The 17,543-nt window shown below is 40.1% G+C and overlaps 2 protein-coding genes across 3 annotated transcripts in view; both read left to right on the top strand.

Annotated features, from left to right (window-relative positions):
• Positions 1-110: 110 nt before the first annotated feature.
• LOC113016464 (MAU2 chromatid cohesion factor homolog) lies at positions 111-9,777 on the top strand. The gene is made up of 18 exons (XM_026159305.1): positions 111-388; positions 704-787; positions 948-1,043; positions 1,311-1,405; positions 1,762-1,789; positions 1,998-2,153; positions 2,721-2,867; positions 3,470-3,560; positions 3,665-3,768; positions 4,310-4,387; positions 4,633-4,698; positions 5,253-5,336; positions 5,689-5,738; positions 5,841-5,918; positions 6,002-6,113; positions 6,834-6,924; positions 7,093-7,220; positions 8,515-9,777. The coding sequence occupies exons 1-18, from the start codon at positions 155-157 to the stop codon at positions 8,587-8,589; spliced, it is 1,797 nt and encodes a 598-aa protein (XP_026015090.1). The 5' UTR covers positions 111-154; the 3' UTR covers positions 8,590-9,777.
• Positions 9,778-11,821: 2,044 nt separating this feature from the next.
• gatad2ab (GATA zinc finger domain containing 2Ab) overlaps positions 11,822-17,543 on the top strand; it is a 33,729-nt gene continuing 28,007 nt past the window's right edge. Inside the window, exon 1 of one of the 2 annotated variants that reach the window (XM_026158579.1) lies at positions 11,822-12,050. The gene's annotated coding sequence lies outside the window, so the exon portion shown is untranslated. The remainder of the gene's footprint in view (positions 12,051-17,543) is intronic. The other variant, XM_026158580.1, reaches the window with a different exon arrangement.

Raw genomic sequence — 17,543 nt, 5'->3', positions numbered from 1 at the left:
CTCATCGTGATTTTAGTTCGTAGTCAAACATAATTTAAGGTTTACTAAACAGTGTAAACGAAACAGGAGTAGTGAGCAGCTCTTTCTACATGGCCGAACCTGGCAACCCGCCAGTCTGGCCGTAGCGCTGAAAAACTTGTTGTTGTCTGGGAAAATGGCGTCAAACGTAGAGGCCCCGGAGCGCTGGTACCTCGCCCTTTTAGGCTTTGCGGAGCATTTCCGAACTTCCAGTCCGCCTAAAATACGACTCTGTGTGCACTGTCTACAGGCCGTGTTTCAGTTTAAGCCCCCGCAGAGGATCGAAGCTAGAACACATCTTCAGCTTGGCTCGGTTCTCTACCACCACACCAAGAACAGCGAGCTGGCCCGCAACCACTTGGAGAAAGCGGTGAGGGACGTTTGATCTGGGAAAGAGCGGGGATGCTGCGGAGAAGGGGATGGGTGTAGGCCGCAGGGAGCGAAAACGGTGAACGGCGGAAGTCTTTAAATCGCTGTTTATTCGGGAAGGTTTGATTCGTAAATGGATGAAGAAATAACGTCAGTTCGTGTCTGATTTGATCAGCTGTTTGTTAGATAGCCATCCGAGTCTTAGACTTTCGCTCTTTCTTTGCTGTTAGCTTAAAAAGCTACTATCAGCGTTTAATGTTGTCAGAAACGACAGCAAATGCGACGCCGCCAACATTTTCTGTCTTTTGCTTTGCAGTGGTATATATCTCAGCAAGTTCCTCAGTTTGAAGATGTCAAGTTTGAAGCTGCCAGCATTTTGTCAGAACTCTTTTGCCAACAGGTAAGCCATTCTAATTCAAGGTAAGGTCATTATAATTTTTGTTTGTTTTTTTTACTGCTTATCGTAGGACATTTTAATTTCTGTATTTAAAAAAAACAGATATGCCTTGTGGTCTTTTTTAATTGACTTTTAACTATTGATTCTGCAAATCGATTTTCAGAATTTGGTGGACTCTGCAAAACCCCTGCTGCGCAAAGCCATCCAGATTTCACAACAAACACCATACTGGCACTGCAGATTGTTGTTCCAGCTGGCGGTATGTATTAAGTACAATGAGTATCAATGTTTCCCCCTAGGGTATTACTTTACTCATGCGAGATATTTTGATAAGCAGGTATAATAGTGTTCTCTTAATATTAATAAACGTAATAAATCCAATATGAGAGCTTTTTGAACTATATTGGTTAGAGTCTAGAGTTTGTGTCTATAATAAAAAAAAAAAACAAAAGCAAAACGTCCCAGTAGATAACTGTGTTCTTTCATTGTTTTCATTTATTCATTGTTTATTAATTGTGTCTCTTAGCAACTTCATACACTGGAGAAAGACTTGGTGTCAGCATGTGACCTTTTGGGAGTTGGAGCTGAGTACGCCCGAGTGGTGGGCTCCGAATATACCAGGTAAATAGATGTACCTGTCTTCTGTTAATTGCATTTAAGGCTTTGAGCGGGTAGCTGGCGGTTTCTTAGGTCTCCTAAAAAGTTTAGTCATGAGAAAGTGGACTATGAAACTCTTGACAACACAGCTGACACAGTCCTACTTTGCCACAGACACTGGTGCGTAATAGAGGAAATGTCATACATGTTTGTCAGATTTTTATATTAATAATCGCTTAACCTGTTCTGAGTCACGTCCATATTTGCTCAGACATAGAAACAGGTATTGTGTTAAGAGAAATAAAGTATTAGTGAAGTAAGGAAACAAAAATCAGATTGTCTGTCTTCCTAAACTCACCTGACTTGTTCTTGCTTTTTAGGGCATTGTTTCTCCTTAGTAAAGGGATGGTGAGTATTTTGTCATACTTCACTTTGTAGGGCTATAGAGTTGTAATACACACTATATTAAATAGTGCATACAATAACAGTTTGTTTTGTTGTTGTTTTGTTTCAGGGTTTATTTAGTTGTTTTTAACACAATGCTAATGGAATTACAGTGCAAGTTAAAATAAACAAAAAGCATTTTTGATTGTGTTAATATTGTCCAATCTTCTAGTTGCTGCTAATGGAGAGGAAGCTTGGGGAGGTGCATCCTCTTCTCACACTATGTGGAACTATAGTGGAAAACTGGCAGGGAAACCCAATCCAGAAGGAGTCTCTGAGGGTCTTCTTCCTTGTGCTACAGGTCACACACTACCTGGATGCTGGACAGGTAAGAGGAAATTGTGTTAAGCAAAAACACTTGGAAAAACAAGGCTTGCTACTCTGCAATTATTCTGTTATCTGAATAAATGTGGAGGGAGCCATAACTTCAACTTTAGTGGTTATTAGGACATAAAAACTGTGTATCGAGTCATCTGTTACATTTAATTAAAAACTAGTTAATAAGGTTTAAAAGCTTGTTAAAGCCTTACTAAACGCTCAGTCCTGAATGCTGACATTATAAGTGTTTCTGTCTTATCCCACCAGAGCACTGGGATAAGATTTATTTAATGGTTACGGTAACAAAACTCAACAAATGCCTGCCCATTGCACAGACTGCATACATGGGTCAGTGCAATTGACAGCTGCAGTATTTACCGTTTCAGAGTCCTGCCAGAGATTTCTGTTGCAGATTATTTTTAAGCTTTGTAAGCTATGTTTCTCCTGTAACATCGGTAGGATTATGAAAGTTTTAATGTTCATGCATTCAAATGTTGATTTTAGTGGCATAGGTAGAAGTATAACTATGTGCTAAATGCTACAAAGAGATATGACGGATATTAATGAACATTTCCAGGTGAAGAGCGTGAAGCCGTGTTTGAAGCAGCTGCAGCAGTGTATCCAAACCATCTCCACACTCCATGATGATGAGATTCTGCCGAGCAACCCAGCTGACTTGTTCCACTGGCTGCCCAAGGAACATATGTGTGTCCTCGTATATTTGGTAATGGCGCATTTCTTTCCGTAACTTGAAATTCGCTTAAAGTTTTAACCTCAGCATGACTTTTAGAGGTTGGTTTTTTATTTTTAATGTATATAGTCCGTTTTGGTTGTCCTCCAGTTTATGACCCTGTTTACACTTGGCTTTAAGTGGCTGATGTGATGTGTTTGCATCTTGGGGAGTCGCATCACAAATGGGTTTTAGAAAAGTGTAAATTACCACAAATATGCAATTTTTATTTATTTTTCATATATATTCGCTTCATTTACTTAAACCATTTGCCAGAGTGGACTGGAACACATATAACCGTATATATTTTGTAGTATAAACACTATTAAGTCGTTAACAGTCCAAGGTAAACATCTGCTGTAAAATGTTTTTCAACTTCTGACACAGATATTTCCAGCTGGTTTACAAGTAATCTGTAGTTTTAATTTGCAGTGGAAACGCAACTACATTTAAAAATGTAGATATCAAAAGCGTAGAGCTTGAAAGCTTCTGGGACTACAGTTTGGGGAGAGGGAACCCCCCCCCCCCCCCCCCATATTAGTGCTTTGCAAGGGATTTGACTGTACTGTTAACTGTATTTTCTTTTCATTTTACAGGTGACAGTCATGCACTCCATGCAAGCAGGCTATCTGGAGAAAGCCCAGAAGTACACAGACAAAGCTCTTATGCAACTAGAGAAGCTAAAAAGTGAGTTAAAATATTCACACTGTTTATAAAACAAACAGAAAACACACCTGTACACTACACTACTACTTTTGTAAATTTTGTCCTTTGTGTCTTTTATGCTCCAGTGTTGGACTGCAGCCCTATCCTATCTACCTTTCAAGTCATTCTACTGGAACACATAATCATGTGCCGACTTGTCACAGGCCACAAGGCCACTGCATTACAAGAGGTATATTGTTTCTGTTTCTATGGCCAGTTTTTGAGTTTTGTTTTCTATTTAAAGCATGCTATTATGCTTCCTTCCACCTTTTATCCCTGAACTCTTCTAGTGTATCTTTACAGAATTCGCTGTTCGAAAGAATGTTTTTATTTTTTATCTTTAATTGGACCCTTGGTGCAGCCCCTCTGTGCGTCCTCTATATGAAGCAAGCCATTTGAAAACCACCTTTACTTAAGGCTGCTTTTCTTCTGATTAACTTCCCTGGAAACTGAGCATGTAGAGCAGCTTGACGACTGACTTTTTTGTATAAACACTGGCATCATTATTTCAAATTTTGGCCATTCTTAACATGTGCATGCATCATTTTGACAGTATATGTGGCAGAAAACAAGAAAAGTGTAATAGATTGACTTTGATATGTGCTCTGTTAAAAAGCATATAGTCATGTCCAGTGCCTTTGGAATCTTATTTTTGTTGCAGGTTATATTTTAAAATAATTTGCATATCTAAATGGTCCTGTGAAAACGAAGTCTCTGTTCTGTCCCTCTAGATTTCACAGGTGTGTCAGCTGTGCCAACAGTCCCCCAGGTTATTCACCAACCATGCTGCTCAGCTTCACACACTATTGGTGAGCATTTTCAGCCAAAACCCTTAAGTTGTCTAAACTCTGTGCTTAATGAACGTATTACCAATACCATATAAGACAAAAGTTACAGAACACGGCTTCAAATTTAAGGAACTATAAAAATGACTTGCAAAAAAAAAGAAAAAAGCTTTAGTCTTATTCCTGTTTTTTGGGTGAGGTTTTGCTGGGGGTTTTTTTTCCAATAATAAGTCTAAAAGATCTCATCTTCTGTCCTTCCCATATCACAGGGTCTGTACTGTATCTCAGTAAACTGTATGGATAATGCAGAAGCACAGTTTACTACAGCTTTGCGGGTGAGTATGTGACAATTTGTTTGGTTTTCTTGGTTTTTTTTGGGAGGGGGGGGGCACTCTTTCTTCAGTTGCTGTAACAGTTCTCGCATCTTCTCATCTTATAAGAAGCATTTAGACTGAACATTTCTAGGGACTCCCTGCGGGTAGCTAGCTACAGGGCAGCTCAGCGAGAACTACATAGCTTACAGGTCTCTGTTATTTATTCTATTTATTTCCCCCTTATTGCACGTCCACCACCGATAGGAATGCTAATGTGACTTATTATCCAGTGGGTAGTTGACATAGCAACAGCTACAATAACAACAAGACAGAGGCCCTGAACATAGCTGTGTGCTTGTTGTTTGTCATGGGTTTGGTTATAATTACGGAGTTGGAAAGCAGATGTGTGGTTGAAAGCACTTAACATTAATGTAAAAAAAAAAAGTTAAAGTACCTTTTCCTTCAAAAGTTTTTAGAATTGTGAAAAAGTTCCTCCATTTCAAACGCTTCAATGCTGTCTTGCAGCGACTTCTTTTCTCATCTAAATTATGTCCACATGTCTTCTTGTGTTTCAGCTCACCACACACCAGGAACTGTGGACATACATTGTAACCAACTTGGCCAGCGTCTACATAAGGGAAGGCAACCGACACCAGGAGGTCAGTTCATAATAATGAGTTCCGTCTTTTAATTACATTAGTGAAATGTAGTGGGCTGTGGGTTAATTCAATGCCTGGCTGAATAAATACTTTTGTCCTGTCCTCGTATACATGGTGTTGCCATTACATTCTCCGTCCACCAGGGAGCACTGAAAAGTTAAATGTTCAAAGGAAAAATGTTCATTCAGCATAGTTAGAACTACATTGTATCCCAGTTCTACCACATCTAGGAGATTAAAGTCATTTCAAAAATAAACATTATGGCTTTGAGACAAAGGGGCAAAAAAAGATTTGTTATTCAATTTGTAATGTTTAACATTCCTTTTTTTTGTCTTTTTCTTAATTTCCTCAGCTGTACAGCCTTCTTGAGAGAATAAACCCAGACCATAACTTTCCCGTAAGGTAAGAGCCATGTTTTATGTTCAACACAAGAAAATACATGAAATGACAATATTAATTCAGACTCTGAAATATACACCCTTTGACTTTTCTCTTTTCATTCAGCTCCCACTGCCTCCGCGCTGCTGCCTTCTACATCAGGGGACTCCTGTCTTTCTTTCAGGGACGGTACAACGAGGCAAAGTATGGCACTTTTTTTTTTTCAAGCATGCACACCCAAAAACACACCCCGCGCTGTTGCATAATTTTATTTCTTTGTCTTGAAGACGGTTCCTAAGAGAAACCTTGAAGATGTCTAATGCTGAGGATTTGAACAGACTGACGGCATGCTCCCTTGTTCTGCTGGGCCACATCTTCTACGTATTGGGCAACCACAGAGTAAGACTAAATACTTGGCAAATGGGGCTAATGCTCACACTAATGGTAACCTGATAGATCTGAAGAACATGGTCACTAAATAGAACATAACTATTAAAGTAAGAAATAAATGACTCACCTGTCTAATCTCATCCCCTTTTGCTGTTTAATGTTGCAGCTGGAGCCTCATTCGTTAAACTTTTTATACATTTTGCCCATAAAAGGAACAGAATGAACAGTGATACATTGTCTTGGTTTATGAAACTGCTCTCATATTCATCGCACTTAACCAAATTTGCATGGACCCGTGATAGCCCATAACATTAGTTTGTGGCTACTGAGGCATTTGCTGGTCGATACAGAAAAGCATAGTTCTGCTTGTTAGTTGAGTCTCAGGCAAAGCAAAACAACTAACAGAGAAAGGCTGCAATATGCACATGAATATTTTAAAATGTGAAATAAATGATTCAGTAATTTCTAGCCATCTCTGCTAAATATGTTTAAAAGCTGGCTCTTCCTCTGCTGATGGTTGTAGCTACAACCATTTTAACATTTGGTTTCTTTGTCATTTGTGAGGAGATTTCTTTGTCATTTAGTTGATTGGAGGGTCCTCATTACTCTTGTACAAATAAATGAACATTGTATTTTTAAACCTACCCTTTTTTGCGTGCATGTCTTCAAATGAGGACTGGTTTTGCAGAAAATTTGCAGACATTTTCTAAATTTCTGTCTTTTCTGTAGGAAAGTAACAACATGGTTGTACCTGCAATGCAGCTGGCCAGCAAGATCCCAGACATGTCAGTTCAGCTCTGGTCTTCAGCACTGTTGAAAGGTAGAGAATGACTTTTTCCTGTTTCTCAGTAAAACATAATTTGTTATTTTAGAGCTGCACAGACAGTCTAATCTGTGTAGACTACTTGGCAAAACATTTTTGAGTTTATCACAGTTTCTTACAATACAAGCTTTGTTTAAAGGTTTTGACCATGTGCTGTGCTTGCAGATTTGAACAAGGCTCTTGGGAACACCATGGATGCCCATGAAGCCGCCCAGATGCACCAGAACTTTTCCCAGCAGCTGCTACAGGACCACATCGCTGCCTGCAGCCTTCCTGAGCATAACCTCATCAGTGTACGTTAAAGCAACTTGGTGTCCTAGGTTTATTGTTATCACACTGTGTTATTATTATTTTATGAAAATTTTCTTGAACCAAAAAGAAAAGAAGCTCTAAATCAACAAGATTATGGCCTTAAAGGAAAATGACAAACACCATGATAAAAATATTTGGTATTTACATCTGGTTAATTTGCTCAAGCTCAATATTTCTATTATTGTTCATCTGTTGGCCAGAAATAAAAAGACCGTGCACAATGCATCTGTAAGCATCAGAACTTGGTCGTGATGTAACACGAGGGATGTGGGTGCGCTCAGTCTGCAGAAATATGGCACATAAACAGTAGGTTTGACTGAATTAGTTGAAAAGGTAAATCGGCGAGTCAGTGGACAAATCACAGATTACAGCTTTGAATTATTAGCTTGGTAGGCTTTGAATAGAAAAGGATCAAATGCATTAAGATCCACCAGTGAGAAACTGATTTGTGGTCTCAGTAAAACCAGTGGAGAACTGGTCAAGTGTTAGTGCTGATAATTAATACTGTTTAGACTCACTTGTTTACTAGCAGTTGAGTCTAAACAGATGAGGAGAAGCTCGTATTGATCACATGGCTGACATAAATCTACATGTCTTTGCAGTGTTATGAGAGAGAGAGAGAGATGGAGACAGTTGCCTGACACAGTTTAAAGGTTCTTGTGTGGGAAATGCTACAAATAAGGCTGCAAGCGGTGTTGAACTATCAGGAAGCCAAAAATACCCATTACCATTTCCAAAATGCTATGCTAATGTTAGTTAACAATAGGCTTGTTGCTCGTTGTTTGAGTCATGATACCAACTAACTTGGAAGTTCTCAAATGTTAAATAAGAACTTAAGAAGGCACAAATTTTGCTATTTTCGTCAAGCTGAGTCTGATCGCTGACCACTGCTCTGGTTAAAATTCAAACATTTTCGTCTGAGTCTTGATGTGTTGTAAAATATAAAATCACGGATTAGCGTGTTACATTTAATTTTCAAGAAAAATATAATCTTTTGATGATGATTTGCTGAGGAGCTGTGCTATTCGGCCAGGGAAAACCCGGTATGTTTATTGGATCTTTCAGTAAACATGAAAGCTCTAGATAGATACAGGAAAAAGAAAAGTCTTTGAGATGATGTAATTCTTGTCCCTTTATTATATAATAAAATATTTCAAGAGATCTGTTTCAAAAACGTTTAAACGGTGACCTTGAATATGACGCATAATGGCCTTTTTGAGGCTAGGCGCTTTGGTGTATGGCTGCATTAACGGTTTACTTCCATCTCTCTTTCAGTGGACTGATGGCCCCCCTCCTGTCCAGATCCAAGCCCAAAACGGTCCAACCACCAGCCTTGCAAGCCTGTTATAAGGAACCTCCTGTCTAACATGTGACTGTTGATACTAAATTATCACAAGCAGCAAATTGATCCCTTCCAACCCGCTATCCAGACCACTGTAGCTTAAAAGGATTTTAACAGATGACAGTTTGGGCCTTCACTTTATCAGCTTCTGGAGATTTCTCCCTGATTGACTGCTATTATATTTTTTAATATTGTAGAAAAGTTACAACTGCAGTTGTACAGGTATTTCATGCTCTCTGTTGATTAAAGGAGTGAAGGACACATGGTAAAAGGCTTCTTTACCCTTCACTACATTTGCCAGGACTCTTTTCCATTTGCTGGAAAAACAAGAGGAGAGATGTGGGCAGTAAAGAAATGTAGAAGAAATTAATTTATTCATCTTGCTATTTTTGTAACTGTTGGTAAATATTTTACATCTTGCCTTTTTTGTATGAATACTGTTTTGTTTTGGGTTTTTTTGTTTTTTCTTGCATGAAAGTTACTGATGCAGATTCCTTGTATAATAGTTTTTGACCTGCTAACAATAAACTCTTGGTAGATAACTTTTTTGCACAAAATCCACAGTAGATAAAAATAGAAACCTTGTAATTTATTTTCACAGGATAATAATTTGAAAAAGTTTCCTTCTGAGAATTGACAGTATACATTGCTGCAGAATCCACTGTGCAGAAGATGCTTGGTCTGTTAACAAACAGTGTTTAAATACTTATGTGATTTGGTGGCCACTAGGTTTGCCACATGCAGTTAAAAAAAACACACACATTAAGCAATGTATTTTTGGAAGTTGCATAATATATAAATTCCTGTAGATGTATTACTTTTTACAAATCATGTTTTAACTTTTGGAGCCTTCAATAATCTTCAGATATCACAAAAAAAGAATTTATTTTATTTTGTTCTATTTTAATTTGTCATGATAGTTCCACTAAGGGGTTTCTTTACAGTATGTTTGTATAGATTTGCCACTTGTTGAACCTTTTATTGTACAGTGACGTTTTATAAAGTCAATTTAGTAAAGTGTGATATGTATTATTTTAGCTAACCTGTGTAGGTATCTTGATGCTTGGTATTTAAAGCACTCTGTAAGGACACAGTTTAAGCTTGAGTACTTGCTATGTTCTATCCAGTTCCTATGTTTTTAATTCTTACATTGTTTTCAATAATTTTCCAATAAAAATATGATTGAAATTTTGTAATTGACTGTTTTACCTCACTTTGTAGACATTACATTCATTGACTTATGCTGCTAGAAGTGCTGGGTGTGCTAGAGTTAATTGTATTGAATGGTAATGCATTGTTTGCATATTTTATATGCTTTTAGGTAGTAGGAAGCAAAGCTAGGCCTTGTGCCACATGCACCCAATCACCCACAATGTCAAAACCACTTCTCTAATTTTGTGTAGTTCCCCCTGGTGCAGCTTTGATAGTTACTTATGACACACTGGGATGTGAGCGTAATTTCTCTGGATCATCCTTGGTTTGGGCTCATCAGTTGGCTCCTCAGTCAACTACTCAATCCACGCCTTGGACTTGTTTTATTCTTCCTTAAAACTTTCCTAAGTACTTTTTGCAGTGTGCTGGGTTTATGGTGAGGGTGCTTGCTCTACAGCAATGTTTAGGGTGCAAGGTGTCAAAGTAACATCCACATGACATGCCATGTAATAAATGCTTTCCCAGAACAATAATTTGTCAGTGTTACCTATAGTTTGTTGTAGTGGTAAGAGTTGGTGTTAGTCTGTTTTATTACTAACCCTTCGATGGTGCTAAGGTTTTCGTTCAATGTAATTTCAGAGTTAAAAAAAATAAAATGTAGCTTTTAGCACTTTTACCTAAAATAATTCTTATAAACATTTTCCCAAATTTCTAAACTAAAACTGCCACTCCTTTTTTTGTCTGACTATAAGACTGAATATGGCTCCTGCAATCTCACTGGAAAAATGTTCATTTGCACCTCTCAGAAGTGTCTTTTTAACAAGTTATGAGGCCTGTGTGTAGCTAAGTATAATCTTACTCATGTATCTATCCTTTGGGATTTTCAAAGCACAAATTCAAAGCATGACAAATACTAGGATTAACTGTGTAGCTATCCAACTTGTAAGGACCTTTGTACCTACATCTCTTCCTGCACCTGTTTAATTAGTTAATACAGAAAAGTGTGACAAGACAAGGTGGCTGCTTCTGTGACTCTTTTGCTGCATGTAACAGCGCCTGTAGAGCAGCTGAAATAGTGATAAACTTGGAAAAAAACACATTGTGGTCACTATTATCCCACAGATGAAATGACAGTCAGAGGGGATTATTATGAGGTCAGTTTAAACAGGCCTGCATGCTTACAGTTAAAGGGGATACCATTATAAACTCACACAACAGCTCCAAAGCTTATGGCAGTAGATTAGTAGCCTGGGTAATCTTTGTCACATGATGTGCTTCTGCCTCTGGACTGTACTTCAGCAATTGGCTAACCCAGAGAACCTCAGAAATGAGCAGTCTGAAAGAGCAGGAACTAGCGTGTATAGTGAAACACCTATATCTGTTCAGACTCACCATAAAAAGGATGGCACAATCTGTTTTTGCTGTGAATCCCACTGTAGAAGCTGACTATTAAAGGTATCTTTGTGAAATATAAAATCACTTTTAGAATATTTTCTCTGAAAGTAAAACTGTTTTCAACCTTGTTAGAGACATGTTAGGGACATGCTGTCTCTTTGTGTGTGTGAAAGCTTTAGAAAATATTTACTGAATAATTTTTATTTATTCTCTGAAGAATAGAAAGTCTTTTGCGAATCTTCCCCGAAGGGTTTTAACTGTTGAACGGAAGTAAACTTCCAAGAACGTTTTCTTTTCTTTTCTTTTGTTTGGTTTTGTTTTGTTAGACTTTCAGATGACCTCTGGGGAGTTTTGCTGCTGAAAAATATGACCTTCAGGAAACGTTCCAGGAATAGTGAAACATTACATGGAACTATAGACTCAAACTTTTTTTTAACAATACATAAAACATGATATAATATAATCAGTTCTCAGAAAGTGGATTGTGATAGTAATGGTAGTCTTTTTCTCATTTCAAATATGCTTAATGGCATGTTTCTAAAAGCAATATTGCCAAAGCAATTCTTTTTCTTCCTATTATAATTATTGCTATACACCGATTTTATGTCGGTCTGATTGTTTAAAGTTCTCATTCCATAATTCTGTTGCAATTGCTTTTACTTTCACCTCTTTTGCAGTACGTCAGTGGAGTGTGTTCAAACGCATCATTTCCTTTCTCTCTGAGCTCTTAGCATTTCCGAGGTGTGTATGAACGCAGCATGACGCCGCCTGTGTGGTGGCTCATTACATTATCTGGCAGCCGGAGTGGCAGCGGACAGAGGAGAGGGGATCCCCGGGATTTTTTACACTGAAGCCAGCTAAACAGTCGCAACAGACAACTTAAAATTACGGGGGGAATTCAGCCAAGATCCTCCTAGACTCTGTAAGTTCGCGCAGCGCTATTTCATTAGTATGTAACGTAATTTAGGGTTTTTAATTTTCAATTAAAACATGACGACGACGGAAGTTTCTCTTTCGGTGTTAGCTCAGCTAACCTAAGTTAAGCTAGCTAGCGTAGCTTGATCTCAGCTAACGTGCAAGGTAATAGTATGTGTGTCGCTCAGCTACACATACACACACACTTACGTACTGAGTGCACCAGCTTCGAAAGTACAAAAATATTAACCAAACTTCCCAGCAAAACTTGTACATGGATGCACTGATATTAGTAAATAATGTAAGGGAGTGTGTTTATTCACCTAGGTTGAAGCTGCAGAACGCTGAGGTAAAACTGTCATTTTCTGTATGTAATTAACGCTCGATTGTTTGTGAATAAATTTAGCGACTGTCTGCCATCAGACTAGTGGCCGGGGAGATGGCGTTAGCAGGCTAACTTAGCTCCCTTAGCTAGCCTTGTAACACTAGCTGCTCACTTGAGACGAGGTCGGTTTCATTGTCTGTCGTGTATCGCTATTTGCACAGACATCGGTGCTACAAAAATCACACTTTTGCCACAATATTCAAAGGAGCAAGGGCTGCAGGGTTGAGCTTATTTCCTCTAATTTCTGAAACTGATGATAATCACAATGGGCTGTTAGCTCGTGATAGTTAGCCGCTGGTTTAGTAGCCGGACAGATGGACAGGTTGTTGTTGGCAAGCCAAGTTAACGTTAGCATGCGATAGCTTGTTGTTGTTTGGTGGGTTAGTTGAAAATGGGCAGCTTTTCTTTTGGGCAAAGTTGAGTCACTGAAGTTTATGAACATCATAACCAGTATTGCCACCGAATAAGGTTAAACCTGCCGTGCCTTTTCAAAGGCAGATGGGCATGGCTTTATGAGCCATTGATCTAAGAACTTTGTCAGATTAGCTCAACCGTGAAAAGCCTTTTTATGGAGGCGTAATGGTGGACGGTAATGCCTCCGTCGGGTTGGTGTGTCCACGACAGCTTGGTATCAAACACCCACACCAAACCGTGGTAAACTTAAACGCCTACTTTTATTCTTTTAAACCGGAATAGGAATGTTTGTGTAAGTCAGATAAAAATCATACCACTTAATCTATGACATGAAACGTCTTACAGTCAGGTTAAGGGCACACTCTCCAGTTGCTGTACCGTTCATTTCCCGTTGAAGTCAGGCGTTTAAAGGCGTGCCTGCTATTTTAATCATTTGAGGATAATTGTGAGACGCTTCTTAATCATCAAGCCTCGCAGTCACGCTACCTGGTCTTGGTGTCGGAGACTTTATGCTTAAAGGCGGCCTTATCCTCAGCAATCTGGGAACTGTGGGTCATGTTATTCCAGTGGGTAAGTTAGTTTTGTTTCACTTGACTTTGAGGTGTGTCTCCTAAGCTGCACCTTTGTTGTGCAAGTAGCCTACTTTTACTGCAAGCAAACAGTTGGCACTCTTGGCTAGTGATTTTTTTATTTTTATTTTTATTTTTGCGTGGGGGGGGGGGTCTTTTATGATGGCCAAGGCCCATGATGTAACTAGACAGGCATGACTCGAGATCCTCTCATATTCTGCCACACAGGGATTGAACCATTTTAAGATACATGTCTATTTTCCACCAACCATAAATATATTTTTGCTTTTGCCATTTTCAAGGCTCCAGGGTGCCTTGCTTGTCTTTGTCATTGTTAAGTTTATTTTGGTTAGAGTTAGCCTTGGAGTTTACTGGTGTCTGGAACTTAATCTTATTGTAGCAGTTTTTTTTTCCCACTTGTGAATCTGTGAATTGTTTAGCATGAAAGTAAAGCATCAGAATACAGTTTTTGCCCGTGGTTATTTTTTTAATGGTTCCAAATGAAGTCTTGATTTTACTTGACCATCCTTAACGTTCTATTGTGAATTTATGGTAATCACGAAAACATTAAAAGGTATTGCAGCCTTTTTAATGATGACAATAGACAGTAAGTTACAGAAATTAAAGATATTCTTAGTCCTCATCCTTAGTCTTTGTTCTAGTGACTTTAAGCAATACATCTTCTCAGGGTTGTATGTCTGAATTCTTCCCACTTTCCATATCTGACTGAGGTGTTTAAGATTAAGTCTTTAATAATAATAATAATAATAATAATAATAATGGGTTGGATTTATATAGCGCTTTTCAAGGCACCCAAAGCACTTTACAATACCACTATTCATTCACTCTCACATTCATACACTGGTGGAGGCAGCTACAGTTGTAGCCACAGCTGCCCTGGGGCAGACTGACAGCGAGGCTGCCATATCGCGCCATCGGCCCCTCTGGCCAACACCAGTAGGCAAGATGGGTAAAGTGTCTTGCCCAAGGACACAACGACCAGGCCAGAGAGCCCAGGGATCGAACCGGCGACCTTCATTAACTGTATATAATGATGATTATATATAAAAAAAACACCCAGCACGCCCCTGCGGGCGGTTTATCCTTCAAGCTCGGGTCCTCTACCAGAAGCTTGGGAGCTTGAGGGTCCTGCGCAGTATCTTAGCTGTTCCCAGGACTGCGCTCTTCTGGACAGAGATCTCCGATGTTGTTCCCAGGATGTGCTGGAGCCACTCGCCTAGCTTGGGAGTCACTGCACCTAGTGCTCCGATTACCACGGGGACCACTGTTACCTTCACCCTCCACATCCTCTCGAGCTCTTCTCTGAGCCCTTGGTATTTCTCCAGCTTCTCGTGTTCCTTCTTCCTGATATTGCTGTCATTCGGAACCGCTACATCGATCACTACGGCCGTCTTCTTCTGTTTGTCTACCACCACCATTTTGTCCGTCTGTATCTGGAAGTCCCACAGGATCTTAGCTCGGTCATTCTCCATCACCCTTGGGGGCATCTCCCATTTTGACCTCGGGACTTCCAGGTTATACTCAGCACAGATGTTCCTGTACACTATGCCGGCCACTTGGTTATGGCGTTCCATGTATGCCTTGCCTGCTAGCATCTTGCACCCTGCTGTTATGTGCTGGATTGTCTCTGGGGCATCTTTACACAGCCTGCACCTGGGGTCTTGCCTGGTGTGATAGACCCCAGCCTCTATGGATCTTGTACTTAGAGCTTGTTCTTGTGCTGCCATGATTAGTGCCTCTGTGCTGTCTTTCAGTCCAGCTTTGTCCAGCCACTGGTAGGATTTCTGGATATCAGCCACCTCCTCTATCTGCCGATGGTACATACCGTGCAGGGCCCTGTCCTTCCATGATGGTTCCTCATCTCCCTCCTCTTTCTTGGGTTTCTGCTGCCTGAGGTATTCACTGAGCACTCAGTCAGTTGGGGCCATCTTCCCAATGTATTCTTGGATGTTCGTTGTCTCATCCTGGACTGTGGTGCTGACACTCACCAGTTCCCGGCCCCCTTCCTTCCGCTTAGCGTACAGCCTCAGGGTGCTGGACTTGGGGTGAAACCCTCCATGCATGGTAAGGAGCTTTCTTGTCTTTATGTCAGTGGCTTCTATCTCCTCCTTTGGCCAGCCTATTACCCCAGCAGGGTACCTGATCACGGGCAGGGTGTAGGTGTTGATGGCCCGGATCTTGTTCTTACCGTTCAGCTGACTCCTCAGGACTTGCCTGACCCTCTGCAGGTACTTGGTGGTTGCAGCCTTTCTAGCGGCCTCTTCATGGTTCCCATTCGCCTGCGGGATCCCCAGGTACTTGTAACTGTCCTCTGTCTGCAATGTTGCCTTCTGGTAGTTCAATCCCCTCAGTTCTGACTACCTTCCCTCTCTTTGTTACCATTCGACTACACTTCTCCAGTCCGAACGACATTCCAATGTCATTGCTGTATAGTCTGGTAGTGTGGGTCAGTGAATCGATGTCTCGTTCACTCTTGGCATACAGCTTGATGTCATCCATGTACAGGAGGTGGCTGACAACTGCTCCGTTCCGTAGTCGGTATCCGTAACCAGTCTTGTTAATGATCTCACTGAAGGGGTTCAGGCCTATGCAGAACAGCAGTGGGGACAGAGCATCTCCTTGGTAGATCCCGCACTTGATGGTGACTTGTGCTATGGGCTTGGAGTTGGCCTCTAGTGTTGTACGCCACATCCCCATTGAGTTCCTGATGAAGGCTCTTAGGGTCCTGTTGATCTTGTACAATTCTAAGCATTCCAGTATCCAGCTGTGGGGCATTGAGTCATAGGCCTTCTTGTAATCAATCCAGGCAGTGCACAGGTTGGTCAGTCTGGTCTTGCAGTCTCGGCTGACTGTTCTGTCTACCAGTAGCTGGTGTTTTGCGCCTCTGGTATTCTTGCCAATCCCTTTCTGTGCCCCACTCATGTATTGACCCATGTGCCTGTTCATCTTAGCCGATATGATGCCTGACAGGAGCTTCCATGTAGTACTGAGGCAGGTTATTGGTCGGTAGTTGGAGGGGACCGGTTCCTCTTTGGGGATCAGGACCGTTCGACCTTCGGTTAGCCATTCCGGGTGTCTCTCGTTAACTAGCAGCTGGTTCGTTTGTGCTGCCAGACGACAACATTATTAGCGCTGTACTGTATTTTGCTTTTCTGCTGTGCTGTCTGTTTCAACATTTCCATGTTTCCTTTCATTCTGCTCCATGTGTGTGTTTAACTGTTACACAAAGATGCATTGCAGAGTGGAGGAGAGAACATGAATGCGATTTGATCAATTTGATTTCACTGGTGCTATAAATGCATAACTTTTCTCAATTCTTGAATGCCACAAAAGCAAAATAACAGATCCACACTTTAATTTGGCAGTAGATGACAGCATCCCATTCCAAAGGTGTTAGAGGTGAGGAAATTAAAGACTGAAACATGTATATCTGCATGCAGTTTAAAGTTAATAAGTTTAATCTAAATACTTTGATTTTGATGGCCCATTAATTTAGTTTCTTATTGGCTAGCACTTGTTCACTGTCTGATGCAGTCTTGTTTTTGTGGAATTTTTTTTTTTGTTTGTTTTTTCCTTTTTTTTTTTTAAACAAATGTGCTGTGTGACTTTTTCCCTCTCCTGGCATGCCTGATTAGCGTGCTCTTCATGTGCTTCCTGTTTTATAAATTAAGCATTGTTTTTTGCTCTTCTGCTCAACTACACACCCAGAGTGTGGACCATTGCTGTCTCTCCCTTCACCTTGCAAGAGAACGTGAGTGCAGCTGAGGTCAGAGGCAGGTACTAGTTTGCATGTCGTAAATCTCTACGTAGTGAGAGAGGCAAAGGTGTGGCTTTACATCTGAGGTAATTCAAGGCATGAAATGTCTCAGATGAGAGCTGCTTTTTTTTATTTTTTTTTATTTTTTTTTTATTTATTATAAATGAAAACACAAAACAAAAAATTCTATATGAAAGAATATATGATTTGATGAACACAGATTCTTTTGTTTTTTAAATGGGCTTAGTCAATAGCTTTAGAGGATTGTTAATAGTATCTCAATCACCCAGTGTAACAGTTTATCGCAGCTGTCAGTCAGGTTTAGTTTGAGGCCAGACATTTTGAGACGGCTAA

This window comes from Astatotilapia calliptera, chromosome 23, assembly GCF_900246225.1.
Source record: "Astatotilapia calliptera chromosome 23, fAstCal1.2, whole genome shotgun sequence".
NCBI lineage: Eukaryota > Metazoa > Chordata > Actinopteri > Cichliformes > Cichlidae > Astatotilapia > Astatotilapia calliptera.
The sequence above is the reverse complement of the archived record's forward strand: the minus strand, read 5'-3'. Positions and strand labels throughout refer to the sequence as shown.

Excerpts from the sequence above, each read along its gene's own strand:
- LOC113016464 (XM_026159305.1), top strand. The coding sequence starts at position 155 with ATGGCGTCAAACGTAGAGGCCCCGGAGCGCTGGTACCTCGCCCTTTTA. Across the intron at positions 2,868-3,469 it reads TGTGTGTCCTCGTATATTTG|GTGACAGTCATGCACTCCAT; the intron begins GTAATGGCGCAT and ends TTCATTTTACAG. Across the intron at positions 5,739-5,840 it reads GACCATAACTTTCCCGTAAG|CTCCCACTGCCTCCGCGCTG; the intron begins GTAAGAGCCATG and ends CTTTTCATTCAG.